We start from the raw sequence: 17,219 nt of genomic DNA on the forward strand, positions 1-17,219 counted from the left end.
ACAGCTGCCGCTCGATCTCTTCCATCGTGATGGCGCGCATCTCGATGGGCGCCCTCTGTGGGCGGTCCCCTTCGTCGGCAATCTCGCCCGGAAGCGGAGGAAAGAACTTGGTAAGCAGTTCTTCCGCCTGCTCCGTATGGTTGGAGGTGCTCGTCCCATCTGCCCGCACGAGTTGGGGGACTTTCCCAAATGCCGTGTCGTCGCCCGCTTTGAGGTACTTCGCTGCCTTCCAGATGTTGTCGTTGTCGGCGAGGAACTCGTTCCAGTGCTTCTTCTTTTGCTGCCGGATGGCTTCGTGGTACTGTTTTGCGGCACCTTTCGCCGTTACATCTAGGTCGCTCCTGGTGCATCCTGCCCTCCTCTCTGCCCGGGCTCGGTTTCTCCAGTACGTGTGGATGCGCCGGAGTTGTGTTAGGTCCGTTGTCCACCATCGTTTCGCGTACGGCGATGGCTTGGCTTTGGGCGTCAGTGCGTGCACTGCTTCCAGGACGACTCCCATCAGCCGGTCAGTCTGTTGTTGGACCGTGCCGCCCGTGGGCGTCGTAGCCAATGCCGCTGCGGGGTAATTGTACAGTCACTAGCGAAACCTACGTCCTCTTTCCACTCTTTGATAGTTCTCGTTCTGGATCCACTTTGGCGGGGTAGCTGTTGACACCATGTACCGCGCCATACTCAAAAGTACAGAGCCAAATTCTGCCTTTGCTTATCCTTCACTTGTACATCCATAAATCGATTACTATACTTACTATTGGGTTACTTATGCTCAATGAGAGCTAGAGCTAGAAACCGTTGGCAGTCGTATACTTTCCTTATGGCACTACAATCGTTCCTGTAAGCGTCTACAAACAGATGTTTGACAGAATCTGGTCAACGTCGTTTTCGGCGTTGAGTTTTTATAGTAACGCTGACCAATTTCTGTCCAAACATCTGTTTGTAGATGCTTATAAGAACGATTGCAGCACTAGGTAGAGTATATACTACCTGTCAACAGCTTCTCTCGTCGAGGGTGAATAATTTCATGAGTATTGGAATCGATTTATGGATGTACATGGGAAAGAGACGGAAAGGCAGAAATTGGCTCTGTACTTGGGAGCATGGCGGGGTACATGGTGCCAACAGCTACCCCTGCAAAAAGCCTAAAACGGAAACTATCAAAGAGTGGAAAGAGGACGTAGGTTTCGCTAGTGACTGTACAGTCGCGCCAGTGAAAGGTACGCGTACGAAAATACTGACCTGTATCTACTTATTCTCGAGTCCTTCTTGAGAGTAATCCATGTTCTGGCGCGCGGCTTTCGCCTTGCTTCTATTGCGGATCAATTTGGAATTGGATCACGGCGATAGAAACAGCGCACGGGAGATAGTTGGATTTTCGGGTAGGAACCGGAGGCTGCACCGCTCCTGGCGCAGATGGGCGTGATTTCAGATGCCAGTTGGGTGAAGATGGTTCGACTGGATAGCTACTGTTCTGATACTAGAACGCATTTTGGCGAGAATGATTTGTGGCCCAGCTTGCCTTCGGCGCGTCTTTGACGAGGATAAATTCTTGCACCGTCCAGAGAGGCCGTGGAGTTGGCCCCCTAATCGCGCTAGTGCGCCATTGCTACTCTTCCGACACTGCACTCCGACGGTAGGGCCAACAGGTCTGCAGGCAACTATGAAGCCAGCATCCGAAACAGCGCGCGAGGATCTTTGAGCTCTCGACGGATGCGGCGATAGAGAATACGCTGCTGAATGATTCAGGCTCCGAGGCGACCGACCTTTGCCAGAACGGTACAAGCAGAGCGGTGGGAACGTCAGGCTCTGTCCTGCGCACCAGAACATGAGCTGCATCACAAACTGTCCGTCCGGCGTCCATTCCGTCTCTGAGTGCCACTTGAGGACGGTTCCGATTCTGCATTAGAATCAGGCCAACCAAACTCAGGACTGAAACCAGCCCGTGAGACTCTTCGAGCTTACGCAGCAAAAGACAGTATTGTATGTTACTGGATGATTCGCGCTCCATTCGAATCGGCGCACCACGTCGATAATGGTACAATTGAATAATACGATCGGGGGGACTAGAATGGTTGTTGGGCCTCTCAGTACCATTTCTGCATACTACTCGGTGGGAATTGGAGGGACCTGAAAGTGCCTCGTGTGAGCCAGCAAGTGCGCCACGGCCAACAACGGAGCACAACAATATCGACGCTGCTGTTCGCTGGCTTCGCTCCTTTGGACCGGCGGCGCCACCAGCAGCTCTGCGTCCTGAGGTCGACATCTGCCCTACCGCCGCTTAACGACGCAGAGCTGGAGAGATAACTTTTGACCGACTACGAAAAGGCATTTCCTGATCGGGAGTCTAGCTTCGCAAGATGAACTGCACGTAAGTCACACCGTCAGTACTGCACCGGTCTCTTTTGACGACTGTACCCTGAGGTACGAACCCAATAGGACAGGAAGTCGCTTCAAGTAGTATGGCCAAAAACAGGTGCAGATAGCTGAGCTATGATACTGGTAGGTACGAGCCAGAAGAGCTGCAGTGAGGCTTTCGGGTACAAGGAGCGCATGCTACTATTTGAGTACCTGGGAGAGCAACCAGATGCGTTTCTGCTACCTGTCGTGGACGGACCGAACTAGCCCAAAGCAACGAGCCACAGAAGCACCTCGGCAGCTACGAGGGGCCCATACACATTGGAAGCGGCGGAATTGAGTCGTCGGCGAAATCCAGCCATGCGGTCAGAACTTGTGCTAGCCGTGCCAGCCAAAAGACAGCAGAGGTCGCCAGCCGTATAGGCCGTATGGGCCGTATGAGCAGTATGGCGGTCACTACGCATGGCAAGCAGGCACCGATGACATCTCACATGTTGACCAAGTATCCAATCTGGAGTAGGCCGTAGCAAAGGACTTCACAAGCGTAGATGACCAGCGCGACCGCGAAAGCGCACTTCTACAGCCACCACTGGAAGCATTTGGTACTCTGGCATGGGCCACGTCCGTTTTCAGACGTCCGCTGGCAACCAGCATGTCAATGGGCGCCGGCAAGCGGTACAAACGTTGCGAGGGCCGTTTCTTCTGCATACTGTAATACGGCAGGTCGTCTACGGTACGTCCGTACGGGACCATAGCTACGCCAGCATGGGATTTGACGCAACATGGTTAGACCGGCTGCCAAGAAGCACTTCCTAATCGAGAAAGCGGTAGCTTCGCAACATGATCAACCCATAAATGGCAGGTTGGGTACTGTACTGTATTGCGCTGGTCACTTCTGGTTACTGGACCTCGAGGTACGGAGCCTGGCATATCGGAGTAGCTTTCGGTAGCATCATCAGGAAACGGTGCAAAACGAGTGTGCTTTGCCCAGAGATACGGGGAAGTACGAACCAGAACAGCAGCACGGGGGATTCGGCGTACAGTGACCCCGTGCTACTCCGGGACTGCGTACGAGTACGGCCAGATGCATTTCGGCTGCCCTCGAACGCTGGGTATGTCGTAAGGACTGAACTAGCTTACACCAGAAAAATCCTTTGTCAAACTCTTGCGATTGTCGGCTCCCGTTCAGCTTGTCTGGCCGAGTGGGCGGATTCAACCCTCAGGCTCTTCGCGACATAGGTCGCTCCTAGCTGCCACGGTAGACACTGACTTCCAGGAAGGCCCGCTGTTCCTGGAATGGCAGGTAGAGAAGACCCCGACGCTGAGATGGTGCGAAGCAGTGAGAAGCACAGGTCGGGCACAGCACTGTACAGTCATCTTGAAGGGGCTTGCGTTTTTGCTCATGGTGGCTCGGTCACAACTACGAGGAGACTACAGACTACAGAGACTACAGAGACTACAGAGACAGCTGTCGTCTCCCAAGTCTAACCTCCGCCAAGGTCATTAGATTCAGATAGACCGCTCCAGACGACTTCGAGTGTGACGGCCCTGACAGTGGCAGTCAATCAACTTGAGCATGGTAAACACGAAAGCTGGGAAAAGTCGACATGACATACAGGCGCAGCATGAGCAAAATCCAATGTCTATTGGGTGACAGACAATCAAAAGGCGGTCCGCGCACTGGCACGATGCCCAAAGCAGCTACGACCTACACAGCTCGACTGCTTGGCCGGCACAGGCCGAACACCCATTGGCCCATCGGGTGGGGTTAGCAACACCTGACCTCGAACTAGCGCCATGCGCTGCCCATTTTGTTGGACCTGTCCTGCTGTTATAAAGACCACTTGCCTCCCTTGCCTCCCTTTCTCTAGTGACCCAATCTGTCGGGACACATTCCTCCCTTCGGAATGCCCGAGCAACCGACAATCCCCGACAATCACCGACAATCGAGCAGTAACGTGCATCACCGAGACGAGATGCAGCGGCGTGGTCAATCCACTCCATCCGATGGCTGAAAGTTGTGACACGGGTTATGGAGTGAGGTCATATCGAAAGGACTACATTATCGAACCGATTTCAGTGTGACGAAGTGGTGGCCCATGGTGGACATGTCTGTCGCAACTCTTCCAACCTGCTTTTCACGCTTGCGCGTTCCCAGTCCTCATCCTGGCACGGAACCTCGCGCCGATTGCCAGCGCTCGCCGGGCGGCTTGACGAGGATGCTATGGCGAACTGCTGGCCAAGGGTGAGCGGCGATCCAGCTTCAGCTCGGTCCGAAGGAAGGCGTGTTCGAGGGGTTTGGGTTACCCCTCTTCTACCGAATGTGGTGCGATTTCCAATAGTGTGTCAGCGCTTATGCTGCGCTAGCAGAGATTGCGCTTAGTTAGGAAGATTTTGGGAAGTTGTTTCGCAAAATCAAGGACAAGATGTACAACAATCAGTAGGTCTCCAGTGATGTCGGGCTTTTATAGCGGGCTCATATCCGGTCTTGCCCAGGGTGCTTGCCCAGGGTGCTTTACCAGGGTGCTTTACCAGTACGGCAGATGTGCTCTAGGAGTGTTGACGAGACGCGGTGCGTCGGGACTTTCGTGACGTAGGTGCGTCGCAGAAGTTCAATTGTATATTTTGCCCACTTACCTGTCTTTGCCCGTGATTCGGCGCCTCTAAGAGATCGAGACGTTTAATCTTCTTGTTCTACATTCGCTTGTACTGGTGTTCCCAGGGCCAGGCCTCGCTTAGGTGTCCCTTGGACGCTGGATCCGCCTTGCATGCGTCACCAGGGCGTGCCAGTCACATACGACAACACATCTCCTACTCTACTGTCGGCACTTCAGCAGACAGCGACAGCAACTACGGAGGCAGCTCATGGGGCTCCCTCTCACAACTACCGTCCTTTTCACTACCATGCGTGGACGGGGAGCTCTGCTCTCGTTTCTACGGGAAACAAAGCTTCCCTTTTGCTAACTACAATGAACTGGCTGTGCATGGACAGCAAGTTGAGCGTGGAATTTCCGGATTTTACTCTCCTGTCTTCAAACGAGTAAGCCCTCTTCAGGGCTAGGTTTGTCATAGTGTCTGTCATAGCTAGGTAGCTGCATACGGACAATAAACTTGATTCAAAAAAAATAAAAAAATATGCCCGTTAGTCGTGGGAGCCTGCGTTTGTTATGGGTGCCTCCAAGTCTGCACTTGTGGCCAAGCCGAAGAGTGCCTTGAGCTCACGACAGATGCCATTACAGACGCTAAGGGTAAACTCGTCTCGAGATGTTAAAAACATACTCGTGTCATCTTGGACGAGCCATATGAGATGTATGGAGGACACCGTAGGAGCTTAACCAGTGAGCATTGCTCTTGGTGCATACGGAAGTGGAGTGGCATTCTGGACTAAACCTAACTGAATACAATCGTTCCCGAATATATCGTTTCCTTAAATGGCCTTATGCCCACCCTATATACTATTTGACTATCAAAACAATACACAGTGACCCTCGCCTACCTAGATCCACCTGCCCGCCCGTCCTAAGCCCCTCATTGCGAGGTGGAAGCTGCGCACGGCCCGCTGGACCAGTTCCTCCACGCGTTGCATCCCCTCGAAAAGGTGCTCCCCGGCTGCATCGAATCATCGTAGAATATTTTACATGATATCATATCCTTGAGCGATGAAGCCGGTTCCGCCTTCGACGACTCCAGGTTCGCCCGCGTGGCATTCATGGCTACCGACGACCTATGCATTTCCGGGATGACGGAGAGTCAGGCTTCTGGGCACTGCCACAGCAAAGTCTGAGACAACGAGGCTCTGGTCAAGCGAGTATAAAGGCCTGGCGATTTCCAACTCTATTGCGGGGCCCTCTACGAACTTCGATAAGTAGTTGCACTTGTAGGAACGGCCTTACGTACTGTTTTCTTTTGTGGACTCAATGAGAGACACATGTATCTCGGCGATCTGGGCGAGCACCCTGTCTCGAAATGGCCTCGATGGGTCGGTAGAAGTCCAGTTGAGGGGTAAGCCTTTGATCCAGGACAGCGCCAGAAATGGGTATCCGATCAAGTTATCGAATGTGAAGCTCCATCCATGAAGTTTTGGAGCCCAGGGGAAACCTATCTCGTTCATCTCTCGAAGCACAGCCTGTTCGAGAGCGCCTGAGATAGTAAGACTTTCTACACCGGAGCTCGAGCCTTTATCACCACTATATCCATCATTATGTGCCTGTTGCCCCAACCCAGAGGGCCCAAAAAGCACGAGAAGCACGGCTGGCACGAGTCCTGATCCCATGCCTGGACTTTGCTCAATTATGTCGGATGGAAGCTAGCCATGGTATTTGTTGCTGTTTCAAGCTCTGACTGTGCCTGTAGCCTGTCATGAAAATGTGCAAGCCATTCGTGATTGATATGACTCTTGTCTCACCAAGGACGGCCTGCCTGAGCCATTCGAGTTTCCAATCGATGTTTCCGGGGACTTCGCCCGCAGACTTCAATTTGGATAGGAAGATGAGACAGAAGCAATCGGCCATCGCCAGCTTCGACGCACATTTCATCTTCTATTATCACAGTATGCGCGAGTTCCCATCTCGTGATCGTCGCATCCTTTATTAATTTAGTCTTATAATTTTCTTTGAGACCACGATCACCATCGTTACCCCGAAATGCAGAATCCTAACACGATCGACCATTTAATACTCAACCGGCATCTGCGCCAGCTTGCTTCAGCTCCCAAGCATGTAATGTTTTTAATGAAGATAGATAATGGGGATCTTGAGCACCCAAGACATCTCGCCTAGCCCGCACACATTCCTGCATCAAAGCAAGAGCTTCAGGTAGCCGGCCTTGGCCCTCACACGTATAAGCAAGGTTATTCATGCTGGTCAGCGTGTCTGGATGATCCGGCCCGAGTTCTGCTTCCTCGTCGCCATCACTTCCACGAACAGCTTCTCCTGTCACTCCGTCTCGTAGATTGCCCCAGTCACCTGTATGCGGGCAAACTCAAGAAGCGTCGCGTCCAGGTCAGACTGCCAATCCTCGGGCTCTGGCTGAGCTTTTGCTGCCCTGATGCGGGCAAGTAGCTCGGCAGCTTGGAACGCCACCAACTGAGTGTAATTGTAGGGTCTTGCCTTGTCTAGGTGGTCTTCCCTCAGCATCTCGAGCACCTCTTGGCCCATGACGTCTTGTGCAAAGATTGAGACCATTTTGACCGTAGTATCTACCAATCTGATGAACCATGTGTAACTTTTGTTGTATTCCTTCATGCAAATTTCGAGATTGTCAGGCTTCTCGAACCTGCCATTTTCGGCAATGACCATACATCCGTCACTACACTCGCAGATGGTGATTTTCGTCGTACAGTCTGCGGCCTCCGTCACGGTTGTAGTCGTATCGTGCGTCGGAACTTGGACCTTGCCATTCCTTATCATATCCCGTACCTCCAGAGCATCTTTTGTCTTCTGGTCATGGTGCGACGTGCTGTATTTGCGCATACTCTTGGTTGCTGCAATGATGTGCAGGTGCAGGTGGGGGATGCTTTGATCTGGGAAGAGGTGCAAGCCGAATTTGAAGTCTTCGGCCTGGAGCTGATGTATGCTGCTCTCCAACTCTTCGTAGTGCTTCAATGCAAGCCTATAGTTTTCGTCGTCCTTTCTGCCCTTGGCATTTTCAATGGCCTCTCTTTGGTGAGCTAACACCTTATTCCGAAATTCCACTTTCTTCCAATTCGACTTGAAGAGATCGATCATGTTGTCTATCAGATAGACATTCTCCTTATTCAAGGAGACACCGTTGTAAATGCGCTTCCTAGAAAGAGCGAGTAGATGGATCATGGACATGCCGGCAGATGAGGGCTTATCGTACTGTGCGACGTCAAAGGATGCTCGATTGCCAATGATGAAAACCTCATCGTTTTCTGCCAGCTTTGGGTTGGATGGATTGGTAAACGGTGTCCTAGCTTTTATCCATTTGTTGAGTGGAGCGTAGTGATGGTTCTCCTCACCATCGAAGTAGGCCTGGACGTCTCTCATGGCCGACTCGTGCGTCCAGAATTGCGAGAACTGCCGAATGATCTCGTTTCCCTTCGGGGTAAATTTATACTGCATCTGACTGCGCTCCGCCCTGTACATGTCCTCAAATCCTCCGATCGCTGGCTTTCTTTCGGCTTTGACCAGCATAGCCAGCATAGCCCCCTCTAGGAGGCGGATTGGACGAGACCCGACGGCCAAGTGGAGAGCAGTTATAGCGAACGAGTGAGTTACCATCAACACGAACTGGGAACTGTCCGTATTGAATATATCCTCCAGCACGCTCTTGACGCGAGATGTGTGCTTATCTTCATCCTCTGGGTCGTTTGGTTTGGGCTTCCAAAGCTCATCTTCTTCCTTGAAACCGGGTTCGAAGGAGCACTCTGGATAATGTTCTTCAATCCATGCGCGACTGCTCCTGCTGTCACAAGTGTGGTTCGTCAGTCGCTCACGGAGGTTCTCCTTGATGACCCGCCGGGGGTCGAGCCCGTTTTGTTGGTGCACGCCGTTGTGGATCTGCTTGGTGGTACCAAGACAGCGACGCAGAGGACTGGTGTAGATAGTTCCTGGTGATGGCATCCCGTTCTCTTTCTTCCACTTGACAAACAAGTCCCCAATCTTACGTGCTTGTTCTATTCCCTTTGGGTTGAGTTCTGCGTCAGCCCATGTCAACCGCTTTTCGTCGTCACTGAGTGACTCAAGGTCTGCCAGTGGAGGAAGTTCTTCCAGATTAGCTCCGGCTTTATAAGCCCATTTCTCCTAGAATGGATTAGTCGACATTTGTACTCGGGTAAACAGCTACCCAGGCACTCATACCTTCCATTGTCCGCCTACAGCTCTCATAACTGCGTTATGCACACTGTCGCCGTGGCGGACGACGTAGATCACCTTATATGATTCATTGCTTCCACCGTGCTTGTTGAGATGAGTGACGTGGTTCTCTAATCGCTGCCACTGGGATTGGGAATCTGGCGGTAAGGGTTTCGTATCATCCTTGCAGTCTTGGATGATACCTAGCTGATCTTGAGTCGCGATGGGTGTCGGGGATGGGGGCCGTCCTCGGCTCCTTTTGTGTGATCGTAGAAAACACCTGGGACGCGGGAAAATTTGTAACTGCATTCCATATTGAATGATGATGTGATACAAGTCGGGGGTAAAGGCTAGGTAAGGGGCCAGTAATACAACTGGGAGCGTAGTCAATGTGAGAAAACGATGTATGTATTCAAGGAGGAAGTCAAGAAATGGGAGGTGAGCTACTTGGTTATATATATAGGAAATTTGGTTTAGGTAAGCAGGCAGCGTCATAGGGCGGAAACCAGACATGGGGTCGGGACTTGTGCTAGACACGACCACTGCGGAAGAAGACGGCAAGAGTCACGAGTATGAAGTATAAAATGCTTAAGCCGTTATTAGGGTACAGTAGCTCGCATCCCTACTACCTTGAAATAGGAGGCTTTATCAACTCAAGCCTAAATGCGCACATAGCGTGCCAAATTTGGCCCGATCAAGAGTAATTAATGGAGCCGTTCTGTAACGGAATTGGGGTGTGTCAGAAACGATTTGAGCGCAAGCCGGAAGAAGGTATGCGCCTTGAATTGTGTTGCGTCAGAAGGTTATCAGGGCCTGATCCCACGACCGCGACGGAAGAGCCGTACTAAGCTAGTTCTGGGTGAGAGGTTGAAAATCTCATCATACTGGGGTTTACGTACTTATAAGCTTGGCATGGAAGTTGTGACATTGGCCTCCATAGAAATTAGTACCGTAGTAGAGGTCAAAGAGATCCGCATCGGTGCGAGCATCATCTGCGATATTCAACAGTCTTTGCAATATAGTAGGTGAGGTCTCAGGTGGGTGGAGACCATGGTCCCATCCATGATTATTGGGGAATTCTCCTACAGTAGAAACCGGCTACGCAGCTTCGGGGGCGTAGACACTGTAGCCTTTGCGCAGATCGACAGCGTGTACGAAGCAAAGCAACCCAAAAAAGAACAAGGATGCGGAGAAGAGGGCAACGGTTTGAGGTATGATGATAGTAACTGCGAGATCTCGATATGAAAAAATCAGAAATCTGCACATAGCTGCTACAAAACGAGCCAAGCAACAACCCAAATGCCTCAACAACATCGGCTTCACGTATTATAAGGAGATCGGCGAATACAAGCGAAAGATGGACCGAAAGGAGTCAGCAACTCCTACCACGGTGCTCATCTTGACCGCATCTCCCTCCAAGCCGCCGAGAGTGACGCTATCATGAAGTTCCAGAAGGACAATGACGTCAGTATGTTCAAGAGCCGCGGCAATGAAACCGTCGAAGGCCAGGGCACCCAATTCTGCATCTCGACCTTGGCCTTTGGGCAGTTCATAGACAAGGCAAATATGAAATACTACGTCAATATCGACGACCACTTTCCCGGCGAAGACGACATCAATGATCTGATTCCGGTCAACGATACAATGCTTGCAAAATTTGGTCTGAGTGCGAAGTCGTGGATGAAACTCCTCAACGCCCACAACCCGACTATCGACAATATGAAGTTCAAGAAAGAGGACGAAAAGTACGGCACGGAACCTTTGGTAACGAACAACCAAGACCCCCTGACGATGCCATCTCTCGTAGATATCAAGCGTGCCTTTGGGCTGGTTGATGAGAGTGAGGAGGAAGCGGACTAGCCGAGAACCCGGCAGCCATGGTCGCAACATTCTAGGCCAGCGGGTGATCTCGGCTTATTAGATGGGCTTGAGATATGAGACTGACAGGAGAGGCGGGCTTGCCATGGAATGCGGTGACGCGAATGCGAAAGAATACTTGGCATGCCATGTCTTCCTTTTCCTTGGTTTGCCTGTTGTTTGTTTTTCAGATTAGATATACCAGTGGCACATGTGGGACGTAATGTATGACAATCAGCAACTAATTCATCATCAGAGCATCACATCCTCGCTGAATATGATCTTTTTTATCTGTGTTTTAGTCTCGGGATTTCCAAAATCACCTACCAAGGTTGTCACCGATCATCGTCGTGTAAAACACGGTACCAAGTCGACTTCCAAAATACCTAGAGGATGATTGGCAGGAAAGCGCGGTTGTCCGTCATGCCGGCCAGGCCTGGCTGAATTTACCAGAGTCGCCACGGCCGACTGCAGCAAGGCAAATACGATTTCCCACCTATCCATATGCTTCCAAGCACCAGGGCCAATCCATAAAGCATGCGTAAGCCTAACTAGCCGTCAAGATCTTCTTAAGTCTGGTCTAATATAAGTACGGCAGCCCGAAGCTCATCCGTATCTAGGTAAGTGTCCGTCTAGCGCTGTCTTTGTCGGGATGCCTCCTGCCTCAACTCAATCATCACCTTTGCAACAGTAGCCAGCTCCTCATGCACTTCCCCTTCGACAATGTCCTTTCCAAAGTGTTGCATAACCTTATCAGTGTGCCACTTCTTAGTCTCTGCATTGATCAGCATGAACTTCTTCTCAGCCGTATCTTCGCTGCTCATTGCTTTCTTAACAAATTCAGAAACGCTGTCTCTATTCACGGCTTGCAACAGGCCGGATTTGACCGGCCAAGGAATATTTCTCCCCGTCATTTCCTATAAGTTTTGTTAGAGAGCACGTAAGACGGCGATTGGATAAACGAACCTGACCTGGATGTATGGATTTGATATCAGCCCAACGCATGCGGTATCTACTCAAGGCTTCTGTCCATTCGGCAGCTGATTTCTGCTCCCTTTCCACTTGTGCGAGACGAAGTCTCTCACGAGCGCTCTCCCGCGCTTTCCGTATTTCCTCCGCCACTTTTCGTCTTTCCTCCTCCGCCGCCCTTCGTTGCTCTTCCTCTTTTTGCACCTTCTCTCGAATATGTTGATTGTCAGGTGTGTAATTTCCTGGATACTTCCGTTCCGCCTTGTCCCGATTATGACGGCACAACCACGGCAATGCTCTCCCAGAATGGGGGAAACGGTGCAAAGCTGTCGCAGGCAGGCCGTCCAAGAGGATCTGTGCAGAATGGAGCGAGGCACGCGCCAGACTACTACAAGGACTATAGACGCAAGTTGCAGCGGGACACCTTGGCAAAGAAGATGGTGGGAATGCTGGAGGACCTTCGGACGAGTCTCAGCGGCATGCAGTTCGGGTGAAGACGTGGCACATGTTAATGCGTCAAATATCACACGGCGACTCTGTGTATGCTTATGTTGAAGCATGTTTTCAGCTCTAGTTCGGTACAGTAACCAACAATCTAACGCTACTGTCGTCCCTTCTGCGCTCCCGTGATCCCTTGGTCCTAGCCTCCACGGTGATCCTGGTGGGAAGAGATTGCACACGACGTACGGCCGGCACACTTCCCGTTCAACTCGGGGGGAGTTGGGAACAGTAAGGGCTTGGTTCTGATTCAGCTAATAATTGAATCTAACAATGCAAGCAAAAGTCAGATTGTGGTTTAAATCTTAAACAATCTTAAAGCATTACTAATCTTCCTATCCTATCATTGTTTCTACGTAAAAGGTCGCAGTATCCTCATTTTAGTCAGGGTCCTTGGTATGTGTTGTGCGCTAGTCTAAATAACGGGAGGAAAGTGGGCGGTGTAAGCTTTACCATTCGCCGGTTTACGGTGAAACCATTTTCCAGTCTAGACAAATGGATGTGAACTAATTATCTGCCAATCCCATTTACCCCACCCTACCATCCTCACCATCCTCACCATCCTCACCATCCTCACCATCCTCACCATCCTCACCATCCTCACCATCCTCACCATCCTCACCATCCTCACCATCCTCACCATCCTCACCATCCTCACCATCCTCACCATCCTCACCATCCTCACCATCCTCACCATCCTCACCATCCTCACCATCCTCACCATCCTCACCATCCTCACCATCCTCACCATCCTCACCATCCTCACCATCCTCACCATCCTCACCATCCTCACCATCCTCACCATCCTCACCATCCTCACCATCCTCACCATCCTCACCATCCTCACCATCCTCACCACTATGAACTCACCCTGGCTAGAGTATAGCCCTTTCGATGCACTCGGTCTTGACCCGGCCAATTACGACCCACCAGCTATTCAAAAAGCGTTCCGAATCGCCGTACTGCATTGCCACCCCGATCGCCGTGGTGAACAAGTGCCACACAATAGATGGCCTACCATTGACCATGTACGAGCTTCTAGGGATTTCCTTCTGTCCACCAGAGGATGCGAAAGCTTTTACCAGGATTAACCAAGATCATTTTCCCCTGCCGATTGCAATGCAGGCGATCCCATAGCCTACAGCATTGTTGACAAGACCGGATTCGTCACATGTCCCTACTGCTACATGGTCACTAAAACCACATCAGAGGCCGATCATCTGAACAATTCGCACCAGTTGCGAAATTGCACTCTTTGAGAATCTTATATACCTATTAGTGGTATTGGTGAACATCACCAAGCTGAGCATATCTGCCAAATATGTTGGGGGAGGTTGTGAGTATGGCTGAACATACGATCGATGTGCATACCTGTGGACATTGCAACTCCGTGCTTGATGATCCCCAGAAACACTTAACGTACGTCACCCCATAATTGACCCCCCCTGTAATTGACCCCCCAATAAAATTCAAGGTATAAATTGACCAACAACTCCAAATAGCCACCATTCCTTCAATTCTGGACTATAATGCAATCGCTTTCAATTGTAGATACAGTAGATATTTCAGAATCCGACTCCTCAATTTCAACCTGGCCCGGCCCTTCCCTTGTAAACTGTATGCTTTCAATTGATGCAAATCTCGAATTTGGGCTGATTTGTACCTTTCGCTTCTTTCGAGGCCTTGCGAGCTCCAACTTCTCTTTTAAGGACTGGATTTGCAATTCTGCATTAGCTAATAGAGAGTCCTTCTCATGGTATCCTTTTTGGATCTTCCTGAATAGCTGGCGTTGTGTAGTAGGGTCGCTTTGACCCAGTTGGTGAAAGTGTCGAATCTGGCGCTCCAGATCAATGCACCTTTTGGTGTTGACCATAATACACTATTAGCCAAAGGAGTCTGGATAGGTGAGAGGGCCTTATCTTGACTAGCTGAGACCTGTGTTGTCTCTTCTGGTCGCTTTCGGTTGCTATTTTCGAGTAAAAGAGGGCTGGTAAGTGGCTTGGCAACACATACGGGCCAAAGACCACTACCACGCCAACCACCCTTGATATTCTGGGCCGATAAAGCCTTTTTACGGGCTCTAGCATAGCATATAAGGAAGTTCCGTTTGCCGATAGGGGCTGAGTCCGTTAATAAGGTCAGGAAACCGATCTCCTTCCGGTAATACGCCTTCATGGGGGCAAAGACCCCAACATCGAGGGGTTGAAGAACGTGTGATGAATGAGGGGGTAAAAATAACAAGTAAATGTTATTCTGGTAGCAAAGGGACATGAAATCGTCGGTTGTATGACTGCCATGCCCATCCAGAATAAGTAAACGGGCATCCTTCGGGTCGTTCGGGGCGGTTTCCGGTATAAAGACATCTTCGAGCCATTTGACGGCGATCTCGTCATTCGTCCAGCCTTTATTACTTGCATCAAACTTCCATCCTTTGAACTCGTCGAGTGCTTGGGGAACCATTGCTCTTGGACCGATTTGCCCTTGTAAATCACCAAAGGAGGGATGGCCCTGCCGAGTTGTATGCAATAATAATTCACCCATCCATCTAACCCGATCGCTCTTCACCAATGAGCAGGCAGTGCAGAGTACATTGCCTTTTACCCGCTCGCTCGATGCATGGGGGCAGAGTTAGATAACAGGGTGCTTTTAGCCACGACTTCGACGTCTTCATCAACCCACTAGTAAAAGCATCAGGTTGTAACCGCTGAGGTGTGACAAATGCTATGAGGGAAGTAATGGCAAGCGAGAGGCGAGTCATACCCTGCATGGAGAGGACAGACGGCAGAGATGCGCATGATCATTGCAGCACTTGAAGATCTCGACAAACTAGCACGGGACGTGCCATGTAGTATGGGAAACCGTACGACCAGCCGTAAAATTGTTGATAGATTATTGAAAATCAAGACTTACTACCTGTACTGAAGGTTGATTATGTTGACCGTGACCCTTGCATGGAAGTTATTGTCGCTCGGCCCACGTGCCAGAAGCGCATGAAGCTTGGAGGGAGGTGGGAGAAGGTTAAGGGGTGGGCCACAGGAAAACGCGGCTGTGTCATGTGGGGCGGGCTACCAACTCACGCGCAGGTATCAGCCCTGAGCTGTCGAGGCCTACCTGACACCTTCCTGCATGGTAAGGGCTTTTTTGGACATGGCAGCTGGTGCTTCTCACCTGCTCGGCCCATGTGTAGCCTACGGTGGCAAATAATAGGGGCTGGGCGTGTTGGGAAATAAATATACGCCCCTTTCGCTTGGTAGAGACTACCTGGCTTTATTTTATTCTAGTCCTTTTCTGGCTGAACTTTGATTGCTTGTTATCCTTGCGAATTTTGCCTAGGTCAACTTCCAGAAAACTTTTTCCGCAAACTTCACCTTTATACTCTGAGGCTGGTTAACTATTTTTATTTATTCTTTTGATTATCTGTTGCCCACAAAGCTCAGCGAAACAAGTGACCAAGCTAGTGGCAACAGGATGGGAGGAAATAAGCCACGACAACGCCCGCAATCTAGTCTAGATGCACGTGAGACCTGGGATCTGGAGCCGAGAGCAGAGCCATCGTGTCTGGAAGCAAAGAAGCTGAGCCAGTCTTGCCAGAACAACCACCACCCTGGAATGGCTTCAGGGAACCCATTGACAGACTTGTACAGATCGCACAATGCAAGTACGCCGGTAACGAAAGCCAAATTGAGCGAGTTGGACATCGACAAGATCCCCAACAATCATAGACTACGCCATGACCTTAATTTCGACCGGGACCTGCAATTCCGACCCAACTGGGATGGCGAGAAGGGCAGGAAGAAGCAGGCCAAGGCGGATGAATTTTGGGCCAATCTTCGTGGCCAATTGCACGAGTATATTACAGCTCCGGCATCATCCCAGCAATGCCTCGGAATGGACCGTGACTGGTGTCTTCCAGTCTTGTTGAAAGAAGTGAAGGAGATTCTGCACACTCTTGTCTCCTCTCAGGATCAAGTATACCTTGATGAGGGGTTCAACGTGGAGCTGATCATGCAGCAGTTCTACAAAGGGACCACCGACCTGGAGAAATTAGCGTCCTGGCTTTCCAGCCTGCTCAAAACCTACTGTGCTCCTGGGAGGGATAAGCTGGTGGACGAAATGTACAACAAGCTGGCAAATGGTAACCGAAGGAACGACATGGGAGATTTGATTCAGGGACTGCGTAGTCTCTTGAACCTACTGGAAGGGATGAAGCTCGACCTTGCAAACCATTTTATTCACTGTTGGAAACCCACTCTGATCGAGGACACTGTAAATTTCGAAAAGCGCTTCTTCTGTAAGAAGATCCAGAGCGGCAGGCTCGACCCTCATCCAGGAAGCCAATGGTATGTCACAGCCATTAGGGATATTGGCCTCAGTCCCGGATCCGCGTCTGCTTTTGGCGTCATGGCAGTGTTTTTCGAGGCTTTATCCAGGTTGATCCTTCCTTCCAGCTCCCAGCAACTCCCAAATACGTTCGCACTTGACGAGAAGCAAATAACAAAGCTGCGTAGCGACGTACTCAATGGCATCCACCTGGAAATATGCATGCGCCTGTTCAGCAAGCTCGAGAGTATGTACCGAGGTTCGAGAGGAGCAAGTACTCTCATCCCTACCTCTGTCCCTACCCCAACCTTAATCACATCGAGTCCAGCCACTCCTGGCTCCACCTACGCCAGGAGCCACGGGCAAGATACTGGTTTCGGCTCCATTACGAGTTCATTGGGTTCACTCTCC

The 17,219-nt window shown here is 50.8% G+C and overlaps 3 protein-coding genes across 3 annotated transcripts; 1 reads left to right on the top strand and 2 right to left on the bottom strand.

The window, feature by feature from the left end:
- Nucleotides 1-7,283: 7,283 nt before the first annotated feature.
- PG998_014301 (phosphoglycerate mutase) lies at nt 7,284-8,933 on the bottom strand (the record flags this gene model as incomplete). Its single annotated transcript, XM_066881117.1, has 1 exon — nt 7,284-8,933. One exon carries the CDS (start codon nt 8,931-8,933, stop codon nt 7,284-7,286), a length of 1,650 nt encoding a protein of 549 aa, XP_066723969.1.
- Nucleotides 8,934-10,214: 1,281 nt separating this feature from the next.
- On the top strand, nt 10,215-11,024 carry PG998_014302 (uncharacterized protein; the record flags this gene model as incomplete). The annotated part of the gene is made up of 2 exons (XM_066881118.1): nt 10,215-10,375; nt 10,541-11,024. 2 exons carry the CDS (start codon nt 10,215-10,217, stop codon nt 11,022-11,024), a joined length of 645 nt encoding a protein of 214 aa, XP_066723970.1.
- A 2,977-nt stretch (nt 11,025-14,001) lies between these two features.
- On the bottom strand, nt 14,002-14,909 carry PG998_014303 (transposase; the record flags this gene model as incomplete). The annotated part of the gene is made up of 2 exons (XM_066881119.1): nt 14,002-14,367; nt 14,502-14,909. Coding segments are annotated over 2 exons (774 nt in total), but the record flags the coding sequence as incomplete, so codon positions are not given.
- Between the last annotated feature and the right edge of the window lie 2,310 nt (nt 14,910-17,219).

This window comes from Apiospora kogelbergensis (assembly GCF_038363985.1).
Source record: "Apiospora kogelbergensis strain CBS 113332 chromosome Unknown utg000010l_segment0_segment0, whole genome shotgun sequence".
Classification (NCBI taxonomy): domain Eukaryota; kingdom Fungi; phylum Ascomycota; class Sordariomycetes; order Amphisphaeriales; family Apiosporaceae; genus Apiospora; species Apiospora kogelbergensis.